The sequence below is a fragment of the Cynocephalus volans genome, chromosome 1 (assembly GCF_027409185.1).
Source record: "Cynocephalus volans isolate mCynVol1 chromosome 1, mCynVol1.pri, whole genome shotgun sequence".
NCBI classification, from domain to species: domain Eukaryota; kingdom Metazoa; phylum Chordata; class Mammalia; order Dermoptera; family Cynocephalidae; genus Cynocephalus; species Cynocephalus volans.
Window position 1 is genome coordinate 144,501,578 of NC_084460.1, and position 17,493 is coordinate 144,519,070.

At 35.4% G+C, this 17,493-nt stretch overlaps 1 protein-coding gene across 3 annotated transcripts in view; it reads left to right on the top strand.

Annotated features, from left to right (window-relative positions):
- Positions 1 to 17,493, top strand: part of DCBLD2 (discoidin, CUB and LCCL domain containing 2) — an 81,556-nt gene that overhangs the window by 44,677 nt on the left and 19,386 nt on the right. For all 3 annotated transcript variants that reach the window (XM_063092628.1, XM_063092613.1, XM_063092620.1), the window contains exons 3-7: positions 3,183 to 3,320; positions 11,958 to 12,009; positions 14,886 to 14,958; positions 15,619 to 15,752; positions 17,415 to 17,455. In XM_063092628.1, the coding sequence (XP_062948698.1) occupies positions 3,183 to 3,320; positions 11,958 to 12,009; positions 14,886 to 14,958; positions 15,619 to 15,752; positions 17,415 to 17,455 (438 nt within the window). The remainder of the gene's footprint in view (positions 1 to 3,182; positions 3,321 to 11,957; positions 12,010 to 14,885; positions 14,959 to 15,618; positions 15,753 to 17,414; positions 17,456 to 17,493) is intronic.

A 17,493-nucleotide genomic window follows, 5' to 3' on the forward strand; every position in this document is an offset into this window, starting at 1 on the left:
TGGAGGGTCTGAGCCCTAGCACTGACAATACAAGTGGAAACTTCGTATAACTAAAATAATGAAACATTTTGGCTTTAGTTATGAATTGTTTTTTTTTTTTTTTCCTTTTGCAACCGGTAAGGGGATCATAACTCTTGGCTTGGTGTCGCCTGCACCGCGCTCAGCCAGTGAGCGCACCGGCCATCCCTATATAGGATCCGAACCTGCGGCCTCAGCGCTACCAGTGCCGTACTCTCCCGAGTGAGCCATGGGTTCGGATTGTTTTATGAATTGTTTTACTAGTTATGAATTGTTTTACTAGCCCCAGACATATAGTTAGCATAGCTATGGCCCTAGCTTGACAGACATTGTCTGAAGGTGGACCAAGGGCAGAATGTCCACTAAACTTGTAAAATATCTTGAGCCCAAAGAACAAAATAGGCTATTCCATGTGGTAAAGCAAAGAACTTACGTACTGGGTGATGAGTCGGGCAGATAGTGACCCAAAGGCATATGCAAAGCTTCTCCACACCATCTCCTGGCTGAGCTTAGGTTTATCGAAGTGGTTCATAAACAAACTTAATGTAACTAGCTCCAAGTGTTGGTGCAGGTGGCCAGGCCAACTTATCACCTCACCAGTAGTTAAGCATTCCTTCTTTAAAGTCAGCAGGTTATTCCTATCTATTCTAACTGCCTCTCCCCCAGTTACTGTATACCTTTATGGGCAAAGTTCTCACAAAGACATAATAAGTGGTAAGGGCTCCAAATGGAGTCACTTATGCTCAGAGTCCTGCAGACACTAATCCCATTCTTGAGGGATCCATCCTAATGACCTAATTACCTCACAAAAGGCCCCATCTCCAAATACCATCACATCGAGGCTTATAAGGTTTTCAGTATATAAATTTGGGCATGACACAAACATTCTTCTATAATAAGGACCTAAATTCTGGACTGACTTCACATATAGTGTTATTTAGGCAATCCAGTTATCTATATGATTTTCATTTTTTTTTCAACCGTCAAATGAGGACCTTGGAATAGGTCTCTAAAGGTGTCTCAGCTCTAACAGAATCTATTTTCGTAAAACAGTGACTATGAAATCATTAACACCTGATGATTTCTCACAATAAAAATTGTTTCAGTGTTTGTATTTCTTTTGTAAGCTTTATTGATATATGATTTATATACCATAAAAATCACCTAATTTAAACTGATATTTTGATGAATTTTAGTAAACTTATACAGCTGTGCAAACATCACTAAAATTAGGATTTGGAAATCTCCATCACACTAAAGTTTCCTTGTGCCAAATTGGAGTCAATTCCTACTTCTCCCCTAGTCCCAGGCAGCCAATGATCTGCTTTCCATCTCTATTTTTTTGCCTTTTCTAGAAATTTCATATGAATGGCTTCTTCCACCCAGGATGTTTTTGAGATTCATCCATGTTGTAGCATGTATCGGTAGCTTGTTCCTTTTTATTGTTGAATAGTGCTCCTTTATATGGATATATCCATCAACTAGTTGATGAAAAGTGGTTTCAGTCTGAGGCAAATATGAGCAATGCTGCTTTGACCTTTGCATAATCTTTCTGTGGACATGTTTTCTTTCCCCTTGGGTGGATAACTGGAAATGGATTGCTGGGCTGTATAGTGAGTACATGTTTATGTTTAATGTTTTTGGAAACTGCCAACTGTTTTTCAAAAATGACTCTGCCATTTTATATTCATACGATTTGTGTATAAAGGTTCCATTTTCTGCACATTCTCACCAATGCTTGTATATAGTTATATTTGTTTATATGTTTATATATATTTATATTTGCTTATAATATATATTTTGAGTGTGTATAATGTATAAGTGTGCTTGTCCGTACAATAATGTAACACTGTCTTGATAACTGTAGTTTAATACTAAGTTAAAAAAGGTAATATAAGTCCTTCAGCTTCCTTTACTAAAGTTATTATGGCTATTATGTGTCCTTTGCATTTTCCTGTAAATTTTAGGCTTAGCTTGTTAATTTCTTCAAAAAAAAAAAAAAAAAAAGCCCATTAATATCTTAATAGGGATTGCTTTGAATCTATACATCAATTTAAAGAGAACTGACATTTTAACAATATGGATTCTTCCAGTTCATGAACCTGGTATATCTCCTGACTTATTTAGGTCAGGCAGTGTTTTGTATTTTTCACTGTACTGATTTTGAACTTCTTTTTAAAAATTTATTCCTAAGTATTTTAATCTTTTGATGCTGTTATAGATGGAGTTTTAAGAATTTTATTTCATATTGTTGCTAGTGTGGGGAAATACAATTGATTTTTCTGTATTGATCCTGTGACTTTGCTAAGCTTCCTTACTAGTTCTGGTGGGATTTTTCATTGATACCTTAGCATTTTCTACCTGTAATATCATGTATTGTTCTTGAAAATGGTATCCCCGGAAGTCCACATTACTTTGTATAGCAAGTGATCTTGCTATAGTTTAAAACATTTTTGGAATTCCTATTCAGAATTTGTTAGACAAGTTACCAAGCACATAAGCACATACAAAAATCAATTTAAAAAATTTCTTTTTATCCTTACTTTTTATTATCTGTTAGACAGTAAAAGATAGAAATTAGGCAGGCACTTAGATATATGCATCTCAAGTTCAAGGAAAAGGCTGTGGGTGGAAGTTTAAGTCTGAGTTGTCAGATCCTATAGTTAAAAGCATGGGACCTAACATGATCACTTAAAGGGATTGACTAGAAGTCCAGCAGTTCTCAGAAGAAAAATTGAGTAATTCCAAAAGAGGTTTCAGGAGTACTCTGAGGCCAAGAACCTAGGGGGGCCCTGAGGAAAGCATGTTGAGAAATACTGCTATGATTGACCATCAGTTCATTTGTGAGCTAATTGCCTGCATGAAATGCTTTACGTTGATTTTTTAAAATTTCTTATTCTCAAAGAGTACCTGTGTTTCACAGGAAATTGAATCTTTGCAAGGTCAGTGATATCTGTACTGTTTTTTCTTTTGAAGTATTTGAATAGTTATTACATTAATTTTTTTTCTCCAGGATGATATGATTTTTAATCATTAACCATCTTAGTCATTATTTTATACTTATTTAAATACCCAGTTTGGTATATTATTCTTGTTTTTCTGCATTGCAAAAATTATTTACTTCATTAATCACACCAAATAATCTGTTTTTCTTTTGTTCCTAGGCAAATACTGTGGTCTGGGGTTGCAGATGAACCATTCAATTGAATCAAAAAGCAATGAAATTACAGTGCTATTCATGAGTGGAATCCATGTTTCTGGACGAGGATTTTTGGCCTCATATTCAGTTGTAGATAAACAAGGTAATTTTCACCTTATACAATGGCACCCACATTTTGTAATTACTGGCAACAAAAAATGAAATGGTTTTTTGAGTACCTGTTATCTGAGATTGGAATAGAGGAGGAAGACTGAACTGAGGAACATTTCCCTAAATTTGACAAATTAGATCAGTTTCAGAATTCCAAAAAATAAAAGTATATTAACTTTTATACAAAATCCGTATACATCTCTTTCCTTAGTAGAGGCGATACTGATTTTTCACTTTTATAAGATTGGAACACAAACTATAACTTTTTTTTTTTTTTGACCGGTAAGGGGATCATAACCCTTGGCTTGGTGGTGTCCGCACCAAGCTCAGCCAGTGAGCACACCGGCCATCCCTATATAGGATCCAAACCCGCGGCGTTGGTACTACCAGCACTGCACCCTCCCGAGTGAGCCACGGGGCTGGCCCTATAATAACTTTTTAAAAACTTATGGATTATTGAAATTTATCATATCAATTTAAAACTTTATTCTCCACAGTTTACCATTTCATAGTTCTTTGTTAAAGACCATATTAACATTCCTCTCAAAGAATAGGGCCTCATACCACCAGGAGTACCCTCGGATGTGCTGAGACAGTACAAAATAAACATGAGGTGTTTTCTAAATTGCTAATGTTTAGGATCTGAAGGGGGAAAAATTAAAAGCAAGGCTATTAAGTAGAATAAAATCTAAAATTTATCTGAATGTCTAAGATAAAATGCAGTATACCTGTGTGAGATCTCTCATGTGTTTTGGCTGCTGTGGCATGTATTTATTGCCCTCTGCTATTAGGGATGTTGTGATGAGAAAGTTTAAGTGTTGCTAGTACAAGAAGATATCAAAACAGTCATTTAACTTAGAAAACAGGTGATTATTTGATATTTAAGAATGGATTAACTAAGGTGACTATTTAAAATTAAGAATTAGCTTTTACTTCATATTGTATAAATGAGAAAATTTTCAAAAACCTCCTGTGTGTGAGAATGTTGGGCACTGGGAATGACCGAGGGCAAAGCAAGCTTTTCCTCTGCAGCTGTGGTAGGTTCGAAATAAACACTGTGCATCTCATTAAAAGTTTCATTTAGAACACGACAGAGGGGAGGGCTGTTCTGTGTGAAGAGGAGTCTTCTTTCCCTTAGTTTATAAGCTATGGAACAAGTTGTGAAGGTTAATAAAATCTCTTAGAGTGAATGAAAAAGAAAACTCATTTGGATGGAATAATGGAAAGGAAAGACCTGGAAACTGGAAACATTATACTTGAACAATTAATATTTTTGACAGAGCCAAGAAGACTAAGGCAATGTGATATTGTGGAAGAAGCACTAGATAGCCCTGGAATCAAAGCCTGTGTCTGCCATGTGGTAGCCAGTGACCTCTGGCCACAGCATAGTGGGCACCCAATGTTAGTTCTCCCCTTCCAGCACTGTACACACACATATGTGCATGAAGTGTACCCCCACACCATCAAAAGGGTAATGTAGAGAACACAGAGTGAGATGATAATGGATTACCATCCTTTCAGTTTTGCTTCTTGAAAGTCTTGGGTTGACAGGTGAGAGGATAGAAAATAAACATAATTTGCTTTTTATTCTTCTTAAGTTTCTTGGTCTTAATATCAGGTTAAATTATTTATTTTAATTTGTATTTATTTTGATTCATATTTCCTCTTTCTCTCTTTGTTATTTATTGAGCTGAAGGTTTCTAGAAAGTAAGTATTCTCTCTTTTTAAATAGGGGGTTTTTATATTAGATATTTAAATAAATCTTTTATTTATTTATTTAAATAAATAAACCTCAATGTCCTGCATTAAAATCACTTAAAAATTGACAGTGATCTCAGATAACAGAATGAGTATGTTTTAGACTTATAAACCTCTGTACCAAATTTCAAATGGCTATGTCACTATTTCAGATGAATCTTGTCTTCCAGAAGTTTTTGAAATATCCACTTTAATCAGGAACTTCTTGATAGTAACCTTTCAAAAGTTATAATCATCTTGGAAATCATCATTTCAGGGCTGTCTCCTGAAGTCTTACTTGATTTTTTTTTTCATGTATTTGGGAATGAGAAGATTGTAAAAAAATCCTGCTTCAACAGCTGCTTTATTTATTACACTCTCATAAAGATTTGTTAATGATATAGTATGTTTTGTTGATAGAATCATGATTTTGTGTGAAATAGGCTAATTTTCAGTACCTTGTGTAAGAGCTCATTGCAAAATTATATTCCCTTCAATGCCTTATTTCCTGCTCTACGCTTAGCACTGGGAAACAGCAGTAGGTAAGACAGACACAGTCGCACCTTCTTGGGGCTTATAGTACAGGGCTGGGAAAAGACATTAAACAAATGATTACTTAATTGCAGTTATGATAAGTATGATGAAGGAATAGTACAGATTATAGGAAACCAGAGGGGCACAGGGAGTGGAAGACTGATAAAGAGCAGAGCTTTCCTGAGGAAGTCACTTTTAGGCTGAGAGCTGAAGGATTGATTGGAGGTTCCAGGCAGAGAAGGAAGGAAGAACATTCTGTGGAAGAGAACAGCAGATGCAAAGGACTTAGGTGGAAAGGAGCTTTGGGGGAACTGAGAAAAAAGCCAGTGTAGCTGGAGTGGAGTGAGTGGGGCATGAGTAGGTCTCATTATTCAGAGCCTTACAGAAAATGTAATGTTTGGAACTTTTCCCTAAGAGTGCATGGAAGCTGTTAGTACAAAGTAGGGATATGACTATATTTGTTTTTGTTTGCTTTTACGATCCTCCCTGCTCTGCAAAGAGTGGGTTAAAGAGAAGTAAGAGTAAATGTAAGGGAAACCAGAGGCTAAGAGGCTGTTAGAGGAGACCAGATCAGAGATGATTGAATTAAGATGTCCCATTATAAATTCAACTCTGGAATTATGCCAGTTTTTAAAGCCTTTGAATCAGACATATCCAACACAAGGAAACATTTCAAAGAATTAGGATTCGTCCTGCCAGGGTTTAAGTTGCAGTAAGAGGCTTTGAACATAAGGAAGCCCTCTTGGATGAAGCTCTGATCTATTGTAATGCCCAATACCTAACGGGTATTGTATCTAGTGTACGGTACCTGGTGTTTTTATTTGTTTGTTTGTTTTCTTCCACTTTTGTTCTAGTTTTTTAAAATTTTCTATAAAACTTTATGGTCTTTTCTTCTCTTTATTTTAATGATCTTTGAGCAGTAGTTACCAGCCTTTTCTTTATGAGCTGTCTCTTTTCATTTTCACCTGTAAACCTCATTTTTGAAAGTGTATGAAAGGAAAAGTTTCCATTCACCCATGGGGTAACAAGCAAAGGTACATATACGTATGCATCAACACTTCCAGCAATTATGAGAGGACGTGTATTTCTACTCCAAGTTGGTATAATCCTATCAAATTCCAACTAGACTTTCAGAAAAATTGAAGATGTATATGAACCTTTGAGATATCCTGGACATTTATATTAGCAACCACTGTTTAGAAGTTCTGTAGAGAGAAACTCCTAAGTTACTGCTGGTCTTAACTTGAGAGAGGCAGAACCAGCCACTCAGAGGTCCAAATTCAGTAACTCAGATCTTTTTATTTAGTATAATAATAAATTCTTTGACATTTTCATTCTAAAAAGTAAATTTAAAAACATAGCATTCACCATTGGACTTGAAAAATAAAATAAATTTTATAGATGCATTGTCTAAATTCCTGTTCTTGAATCTCTGTGTAACAATGACCAGTTTCTAGGAAGAACTCAGAATTTCTAGGATGATTCTAGGTGATGATTTTTTAAAGTTATTTTAATTATAGAACAGTGAACTCAGAAGACATAATCTACATTTGCATTGAAAGCTTCAAGTCCCACAAGGCAGCATTTATTTGGATGTGCCATAATTGTGTGTGTGTGTGTGTGTGTGTGTGTGTGTGTGTGTGTGTGTGTGTGTGTGTGTGTGTGTACGTACACATACGTACATGTACATGCATTATTAGAAAGTGATAATCCTGCCATTGTTTTTGTGGTACATGAAATCATCACTTAAAGAGTAATATTAAACCTCATTACTTTATATTTTACCATCCAGAATTTTGTAGTGGTTAGTCTGAAGTTTGCCTTTATTTTAGCAGGGGAAAATAGTAAAATGTTTAAAATTTCATGAAATAAAGTGATCCGATGTAGGAATTAATGTACTTCCTAATTGAAACTCATAATCACTGTTCATTTGTTGCCTGCCACCCCTTACAATCTGATGGTGATGTGCCTAAGCTGTGTAAACAGCTGAGCTTAGAAAATGTTCCCATTTGACAAGGTTATTGTTGCTATATGATAGGTTATTTTTAGAATTAACACCACTAGTATAAAAATTTTCTGATTGCTACGTTCTAACCATACTTTTTTGCAAATATTTTCTGTTTCTTTCACCTTATGTCAGATTACATCAATTTGTAAATGAAACATAGGGCATAGTAGAGAATTCCTTTCTAAGAGAGTCCAAATTTCTGTAACTGGTTATTTTTTTTTCTTTATGGGATATTTTTGATTTTGAAAATAGAGTATAAATTCCGTAGATTGTTTGTTGCCTTAATTGCTTGCCTGTACAGTAATTTTATAGAATCTGTTTTGTTTTTAGCACCATACTTAGCTAAGATTTTATTTGTAGCTTTTATATTGTGTTCCAAATTTCCGTTATTGTTGTATCTGGCAAATATTTAAAAAGTACTAAACTATTAAATTAATCTTAGTAAGATTTTATTAATGAAGTTTCAATTTACATTTACGTCTTTAGATGTGTCCTTATTTATACACAAGTGAATATGTATACTGTTCATGTGTATAATATAATTAACATACAGAAAAATATGTTTATTTTGGTATCAATTTGTAGAATGAAGATGCTGATGAGCAAAGTGTTACCAATTTTGTAGAGAAAGAGAATTTAAAACAGAATTAATTTGTTAAAATGGTATTAACCGAAAGAAGCAATTTAACTCATAGAATAGAGTTTATTCCAAGCTGACATATAAACAATCTGAGGAGCACTTAATTATTTTAGTGTTTTCTATGTGTTTCATTTTTTTAGTATGTTAGGAATGCTTTGAAGGGATTACATATGTTTGTACTATCTTATACTATAGAGTGGCTATATCCTTCACTGCTGATAAATACTAACGTATTTATTAGTGTCCTAAATACTATATAGGTCACAAAGGAATTGTGCCGTATCTGAATATGTCTTACATTCGTTTTTTAATATATAGGAATTTAGGTATAGAGAGCGTTTGATTTGATCTAGTTAACTATATATAGTTTATAGCCTATCTGACTGTATGGCTTATTACTTAGGCAGTAATACATGAGAAAGCATTAATTACTTTTATCTGAGAAAATTTTTACCAAGCTGGTACTGTGGACTCTTCTTCCATCAATGGCAGTGTGATATTTCTAGAAGAAACATAAGATTTAATCTGTACTCTCAGTATGTAAAAGGAGAGGAGAAGTAAAATACCTAGTGTATTATCTGGCATTTGGCAGATGTTAGTTGACTCTGAATCACAATCAACTATTTTCTTAAAATAATCTATTTTCTTGTATGTGTAAATTTCTGTTTAGAAAATTGCAAATGGTACAGATCAATGCCAGATTCCTATCATGCAAACAAAGAATTAGTCCTAAGATAACACAGTAATATTATTGGGATAATTTAGTGGCAAGACCAGCCTTTTTCCACATCCTCTAGCTTTCAAAGTAACTGTCCACATACCCATCATGCAAGGTTAGTGATAAGGTGTGAATTATAAAAACAAGACTATGTGCTCCTTCAGGCACTGGGAAATTGGTTAGTTAAAGAATTTTAGAGTACCTATGGAAGGAGAATTTGTAGTTATACATTGTCTTGCTTCTTCCTGTGTTTTCTCATTCCTGGTAAATATAGTAACTTAGGATTTCTTGAGTTAGAATAAATACAGGCACTGAGGCTTCCTATTCTTTAGAAGTACATGGTTTCAACTGTGGAAAAATTATACCCTGCAGCTAATAAACTGTAGTTGGTTTAATACTGTTGAAAGTGATGGGTACTAACACTACTGAGAGTCTTTTTCAATTCAGTCCAGAACACAAAACAGAGTATTAATTTGGGGGAAATCTAAATAGATATATTTCACAATGCTGCAGTTTCAGAAAGAGCCAATTCTGTCAACCAAAAATATTTCCAAGTTTGTAGTCAATGTGCTGATATTTTTTATTGTTTTAGTAACATATAAAATATTTATCATATTTTCATGGTATTATGTATGGGTCCACATAAGATTTCATGTTTATATAAATATGTCATGGAACAGTTATAAAGTTCCTCAGCCTTTGTAATTATTATGTGTTTGAGAATTTTTAGATTGTGCTTAAATTTTTTAAAAAATCTGTATATCAATTATGGGTGATAGTAATATTGCTAACCAAGTTTGGAACTGTCTTAGAAAATCTGATGTTTTAAGATAAGGCTGTTTACTTGTGTATTAGGGTTCTCCAGAGAGACAGAATCAATAGGATATGTTATAATTATATGAGAGGGATTTATTAGGGGAATTAGCTCACGTGGCTATGAAGAAAAGTCTCACAATAGGCCATCTATAAACTGGATGCCAGTAGTGTGCCTCAGTCCAAGTCCAAAGGCCTCAGAACCAGGGAAGCTGATGGTTTCCTTGGTGTAAGTTCTGGAACCCAAAAGCTGAAGAGTCTCAAGCTCTGATGTCCATGGACAGGAGAGAAGAGTATATCCCAGCTCCAGTGGATTGAGAGAGAGTGAGCTTCACCTCTTTCCTCTGTCTTTTGTTCTCTCTGGACCCCCAGTGGATTGGATGTTTCCCACCCACACTGAAGGTGGGTCTTTCACACCTAGGCCACTCAGACTCTCATACTAATCTCTCCTGGAAACACTGTCATGGACACACCTGAAAAGATTGCTTTACCAGGTTTCTCAGCATTCCTGCATCTAACCAAGTTGACATCTAGAATTAACCTTCACAACTTGGGAAAATCTTTCAAGACAAACATGTTTTAGAATGTGTCACATTTAATTCCCTGCTTAATTTGATGTTGTTTTCTTTGCCTTTGTGGAGTTGTAATCCTCAAACTCACGGCTTTCTTTCTCTGTCTTCAGCCTTCTTGGCTCATTTTGAATTCTTATTTTCCTCCTAGGAAGTTATTTTGATCCCCCATGGAATTTGAGAGCAAAGTCAATGAGTTGCACTTTTGCATAGCATAATGTGGAGTTTCAGCACTTCTTAAACTTATAACTAAAGCCTTGTTCTGTTCAAATATATCCACAGTTGACCTACTTTCTGGCACGTGGCCCAAAGGTAATGGGGCCAGCTGGCTGGCAGTCTTCTTGTAGCTTGAATGCCATGTTGGCCCACACAGATACCTTTTGTCCCAGGCTATTAATCTTAGTAGTTGGAAATTCTTTTGGTGGAGCAGGAAAGTGGAAAATCTATTCTCATTGATTCGTTTTGTTGGTCTGCTTTTCCCAGTTAGTCAACTAGGTATTAGTAAACTCCTATCCAGGCATGTTTCTTCTTAACTCCTAAGACACAGATTTAACTTAACCATCATTCAAATGCCTATGGTGGTGTATAGTACTAATCCATACAGTTGCTCTCAAGATACTGTTTTCCTATTGTTATGGCACAGTTGTTATGCTCTAGTTGTTTTAAGATGTGTTACAGTTGGATAATAAATACAAAGTTTGTTCAGAGTTATGAAATAAAATTGTAAAATAGAATGTGCTTGCTGTGGTGGCTGTTAATTTACCAGATATTTGTGTGCTGTCACTGCTAGGAAGCATGCTAGGTGCTGTTTCCATCAGTGTATTGGCCTCCTTGACACAGTTGTTGAGCCAAGCATTTATATGTGAAATCTCTTACTTTTGTGCTTGCCTTTGGGTTGCCTTCCAGGTTTTCCTCCCTACAGGTTAGTAAGGGATTGGATTTAGCCAAACATGATAACAATCAGAAACTTTTATTCATCCTTTGATTTAATAAATGTTTATTAAAAGCTTTATCACATACTGTGATTGCTGCTGGCAGTAGAAAGGTGAGGACAAACAGCTTCAGTCTCTGTCCTGGGACTAGGCATTGTAAAATGATGTTGCTTATAACTCTATAGTTAAATCAACAAATCAGTCTTCGATAAAGCATGGTACTATGAGAACATATAATAGTCATCCATTCATTAAAACAAACAAAACGTAAGTGCTTACTCTATGCTAGAGTGATTTCATTTGTGAAGGTCAGGGACAGCTTCTGTGAGGAAGTGAAAGTTGAGAGGAGTCAGTTAGGCTAAGGGATAGTGGGATAGTTTCAAAACCACACCTATTGCTCCCTGAATGGATCAATCCATTCACAAAGGCACAGTCCTCACAATCTAATCACCTTTCAGATACCATAATTTCATTTTCCACCCTCTTAACACTGTTACAGTGGGATCAAATTTCCAATATGTTAACTTTTGGGAGACACATTTAGCCCACAGTACACCTTGACATGCTGTTGAGATTTTGAAACTTAGAGCAATACGATTTGGGATTCTGAAACACTGGTGTTTTAGCAAGAGTAAATCTATGTATTATTGAATCAATTTTTTATTTTTGTTTTTCCAGATCTAATTACTTGTTTGGACACTGCATCCAATTTTTTGGAACCTGAGTTCAGGTATGACCATATTTGTGATTTTTTTTTTTTTTTTTTTTTGCTTAAATATTACTCTTCATTTACTTCAAAAATGTGTACACTTAAGATTAATGTATATTGTGTGACACATAATTATGGTTCCGAGACTCAAATAAGAGCTTATTCAAGCTATTTTGTTGCCATGTTTAAATTTTGCTTTAGTTGTAGCATTTAGATCTTCTCCAAAATGAAAGTGTAACTTTAAAATGCTTTAAAAGTAGAATTAGTTGCTCTTTAAAATCTGGCAAAACTGCTAATAAAAGTAGAAAAGCTATTTATCTTTTCTGACAAAAGGGAAGGAGGTGGTTCAGGCTAGTGTAGAATTCTTCAGTGTTCTTATCCAAGTAGCATTTCTACTCCTGTTTCTCTGCTTTATGCCTTTGTCTCTCGCCTAGACTAGGATTAACTTCTGATTGTTTTTTCCATTTCTAATCTCTGCTGGCTTTTTTCTGCCATTCACACTGCAGCCAAGTTGTTTTCTAAAATACATATCTGATCATCTCCCTGCTTAAAAATCTTGAGAAACTCCCTATTATGATAAAAAGTTGTCTAGATCCTTAGCCTGGTCATTTTTCCAGTCTCATCTTATGTACTCCATGTTGAAAAATATCTGGACTATTTGCACTGCTTGAGCTCTCAGAACTTTTTCCTAGAATCACTTGACTCCTCTTTGCTTGGCAAAAATCATTCTCATCTTTCAAGACTCATCTTATTCACATCCTCCCAACTTGGTACCACTCCCCATAGAAACTTAATTTTGTCTTCAGAAATGTTTCTTTCTATGTGGGAAGGGTGCCCTGTACAGCATTTGAGGGGCATCCTGCATCAGTGCATGGTAGACACCCCTGCCAGAGGGTCAGGTGCCTCCTTCCACTCTCCAGCTCCATCATCATCATCCAGATCCAGACCCCCATCATCCCTCTCCTGGGCTTCTGCACTGTGTGCCTAAGAGTAACCCAGTTTCCACATGATTCCTTACTATCTCTTTTCTTCCCTGGAGCCAGAATAATATGTTTTAAAAGCTGTCAAAATCCTTTCCTGCAAAATGGTGCAGCCTTTATGGAAAATGGTATGGAGATTCCTCAAACAATTACAGATAGATCTACCATATGACCCAGCTATTCCTCTGCTGGGAATATACCCAGATAAATGGAAATCATCATGCCAAAGGGATAACTGTACTCCAGTGTTTATTGCAGCACTATTTACCATAGCCAAGAGTTGGAACCAGCCCAAATGTCCATCATCAGATGAATGGATAAGGAAATTGTGGTATATCTACACAATGGAATTCTACTCTGCTATAAAAAAGAATGAAATACTACCATTTGCAACAACATGGATGGACTTAGAGAAAATTATATTGATTGAAACAAGCCAGGCACAGAAAGAGAAATACCACATGTTCTCACTTATTTGTGGGAGCTAAAAATAAGTAAATAAACACAAACAAATAAACGGTTGTGGGGGGAGAAGACACAACAATCACAACAATTCCTTGAACTTTTTAAGACAATTGAACAGGTATGATGTGGGGGGGAAGGGAGGGGGGAGGAGGAACGTGTAAAAGGTCATGAAAATCAATTACAGTGTATATCAAGTTAAAACAAAAAAATAACTAAAATTTAAAAAAAAAAACTATTGTGGTCACCATGTTGTACTTGAAGTTAAAACCCTCAGGCAGTATAATTATAAAAACAAAGTTAATAAATATTACATGAAAACAAGTTTTTTAAAAAAAATCCTTTCCTGGCTTTCTATTTTTACTTAGAAATATATTCCAGACTCCTCACCATAGCCCACAAGACTTCTGCATGATCTGGCCCCTGCCTGTCTCTTCAGCCGTCTCTCCAACCAACCTTACTTTTGCTCACTGCACTCTAGCTGCACTTGCCATCCTTACTTCCACTCACCAAGCTGTCCTGCCTCATGGACATGCTATTCCTTCTGATTGGTGTGCATTTCCCACCACTTGTTCTGGTGACATCCCTTAGCTCTCTGCTGAGGCTTCACTTCCTCCCTTCCACCATTCCCTGACTGCAGCGGTACAGAGTCGTGTGTGCAAGCAGAGACTCTGGAGCCTATCTGCTACCTACCAGCTGTGTGAGTTGGGCACACAGCTCCTCAGTTTCCTTATCTGTAAAATGAGGTCAATAATAGTACCTATCACATAGGGTTCCTGTGTGGATTACCTGAAGCACTTAGGATGCTGCCTGGCACATAGTAAATTTACCAAATGTTTGTATTACTTTTATTAAGTTAGATTTATCCCAGTTATTTCAGAGTACCCTTACTTCATAGCACAATCAAATCCAAATTACTTTGAAATCCAAATTATTATTTAGTTATTTGTGTAAGAATTGGTTTAATGTCTTCTTCCACAACTGGGATATAAACTCAATAAGGATTGGGGGCCATGTTTGTTTGGTTGACTTTTGTAAACCCAGTACCTCACACAACCTGTCACTTAACAGGCAGCACAATAGACATTCAAATAAATGTGTTGAGTGGGTAGTGGGTGGGTGAGTAAGTGAGTGAATGAGTGAGTGAATGCCAAACCTCTGAATGCAACTTCAATTTGATCAGTAGAGGGTTGGCAAAATACATTATGATATGTCTACCATTTTTTATAAAGTAAAATAAAGCAAAATGTAGAATATGAGAAATTTGTTGTAAATATGTGGGTGAAGACATGTTATGTATGGATGGATGGAATAAAGTCTAAAAGGGCTTTTTAGAAGTGGTAGTTCTTTCAGGGTGGTAAGATTATGACATTTACATTAAACTGAAAAATGTATATGTTATTTCTTTTCCCCAGAAAGTACAGCATTGTGTAACCTTTTACTTTCCTTTCTCAGTAAGTATTGCCCACCTGGTTGTCTGCTTCCTTTTGCTGAGATATCTGGAACAATTCCTCATGGATATAGAGATGTAAGTTGGATATAGACCTATCTTTAAACTATGGTATAATTTTATGTAAGAATTTGCTCATAATTTTAAATTATTATTATCAACTTACTTAAGAAAGCATGTTTTTGGTTTTTTGGAGTTTTGTTTTTTTTTTGACAGCTGGTCAGTTTAGGGAAACAAACCCTTGATCTTGGTGTTATAAGGCCATGTTCTAACCAATTAAGCTAACTGGTCAGCCCAAGTAAGCATCTTTTTAATAAAAATTTTTAGTCTTTAAAAACATGTAAGTTTGAGTTAAGCATCTTCTACATGGCAGCCAGTTTCATTAAAAAAAGAAAGAGATTATTTTTTTCCATGTAAATGTATTAAATTTACATTTATAAAGATAATACCTTTATGAAAAAAACTAGTTTAGAATTTGATAGCTTAAAAATAAAAAAATTAAAAACTCCAGAATAGCTGGATGTGTTTTTATTGTATATCTGTATCTTTTTTTTTTTTAGTCAATAATGTGTAATTTTTTTTCTTCTGCTAAATATCTGTTGTGTTGTAAAACCAGTAATCTAATGTTTATGAAGAAACTGCCCAGATCAACTGATTTCTTGAGGAAGTGGAAATGTCTTCTCTATGAATTATCAGAAGAAAATTGCAAATTAATCTCGTCTTTTTTCATTCCTCAAGTCCTCACCATTGTGCATGGCTGGCGTGCATGCAGGAGTAGTGTCAAACATTTTGGGTGGCCAAATCAGTGTTGTAATTAGTAAAGGTATCCCGTACTATGAAAGCTCTTTGGCTAACAACGTCACATCTGTTGTGTAAGTATATGTGCTATTTATAATAAGCATGCTGGGTAGGGTGGGCTAGGGACTAGCTAGATCTCAGCAATATCACCGTTAATGGTTTTCATGAAATAACATGTATGCAGTAAGACTTACATTTGTGTGTGCTCAATGTCTGAGTATTTTGAAAAGTACAGGCCGTGTTGTACTTCCTCAGCTTGTCCTACTTTAAAAAGGTAGTCGTTTGGAAACGTGCTTTGTTTCCTTCTCAAGTGTTGAAGAAGTCTGGAGTAAGAGTCTATAAGTTTATTGTCAAATGCTTACTTTATTTTAAAGATCAGAAGGCATAACCACTCTGTTGCTTATAAGCCCATGCGACCCAGGATGGATTGAGGATGACTGAAATACTTCAAATATAAGTTAAATGTTGACATAAAGCAGAGGTAGTGTTATCATGAATCATCCTCTCATCCCAAGAGAATATTTTAAGAATGTATTTTCATGGTATCTACAGTGTTCTACTCTTTTACAAAACACAAATAAAAGCAGGAGAAGTTGAAACATTAAATAGAAATGCAGTATTAACAATCTGTTTTTATAAATCTTCTTAGTCCTGCAGACAACACTAAGCCTAATTGAAGCCAGCTGATCTTCAGAGGTCCTAGGCCAGTTTTAAGAAGACCAGGGCAGAATAGAGTAGGAGTCAGCAAACTTTTTCTGTAAAGATCCAGCTAGTAATTATTTTAGGCTTTCTAGCCACTTGTCTCTGTCACTTACTGTTTTTTGTTTTATGTACAACTCTTTAACCAGGTAAAAACCATTCTTAGCTCACTGGCCATACAAAAAACAGCACATATGGGCTGTCATTTGGTGTAGACTCAACTTCCGTTCCTTCTTTTGGTTTCTTTAGATGATTTTATGCAAATCCATTCATTCTTTTCCCCTGTTCTACCTTTAGAAAGATTTTGGGGGGGGGGGGGTGATTCTCTCTTTCATACTTTAAAAAAGTACGGATAGGTTGTGTCCTTTTGTAACAGTTTGAATGTTGTCTACAGGCAAGAGTGTATACTGACAATTTTATTCCTACAAGTTTCTTGGAATCCTTTGACCTGCTTTATGGTGACTGTTCCCTTGTCTGACCCCTGCGTTCTCATCAGCTCACCCATTTTGACCATTACTTTGAAATCCAAATGTAATGCTGCATTCTAATACTGAAACTTGTTCTCAGACATGTTGATTTACTCCTCTAAAAGAAAATGCAATCTTTTAATTGGTAGCCAGGTTTTCATTCATTTACCCCAGGAAACTTGAGCCTCATTCTCTGAGAAGTATACCTTTGCACCAAAATTACTTGCCATAGAAAAGTTTTAGGAATCAATTTATTTAATGAAAAAGAAGTAAATAAGTACATATTAAAGGTTACATGGATGCATGTACAATCATGTACTAAACTTGGTACTAGATACTTATAGACAAAGTATCTAGTTTATGCTGATTGTAGAAGTTGTTCTGCTTAGAAAGGAGAATTTTTTCCAACAAATAATATTAGTTGTCTAACTTTGAGGCATGGAATCTTCTCGGTTCTTTAAACAGTAGAGGAGGCCAGGGGGACAAATCAAAAGAAAATATTTCACTAAGATGAATATGGAGAAATCATTTGTTATTTGACAGTCACAAAAAAATCTTTCTTTCTTTCAGGGGACACTTATCGACAAGTCTCTTTACATTTAAGACAAGTGGTAAGCCTTTCATGGACTTTATAACTTATTATAATTTG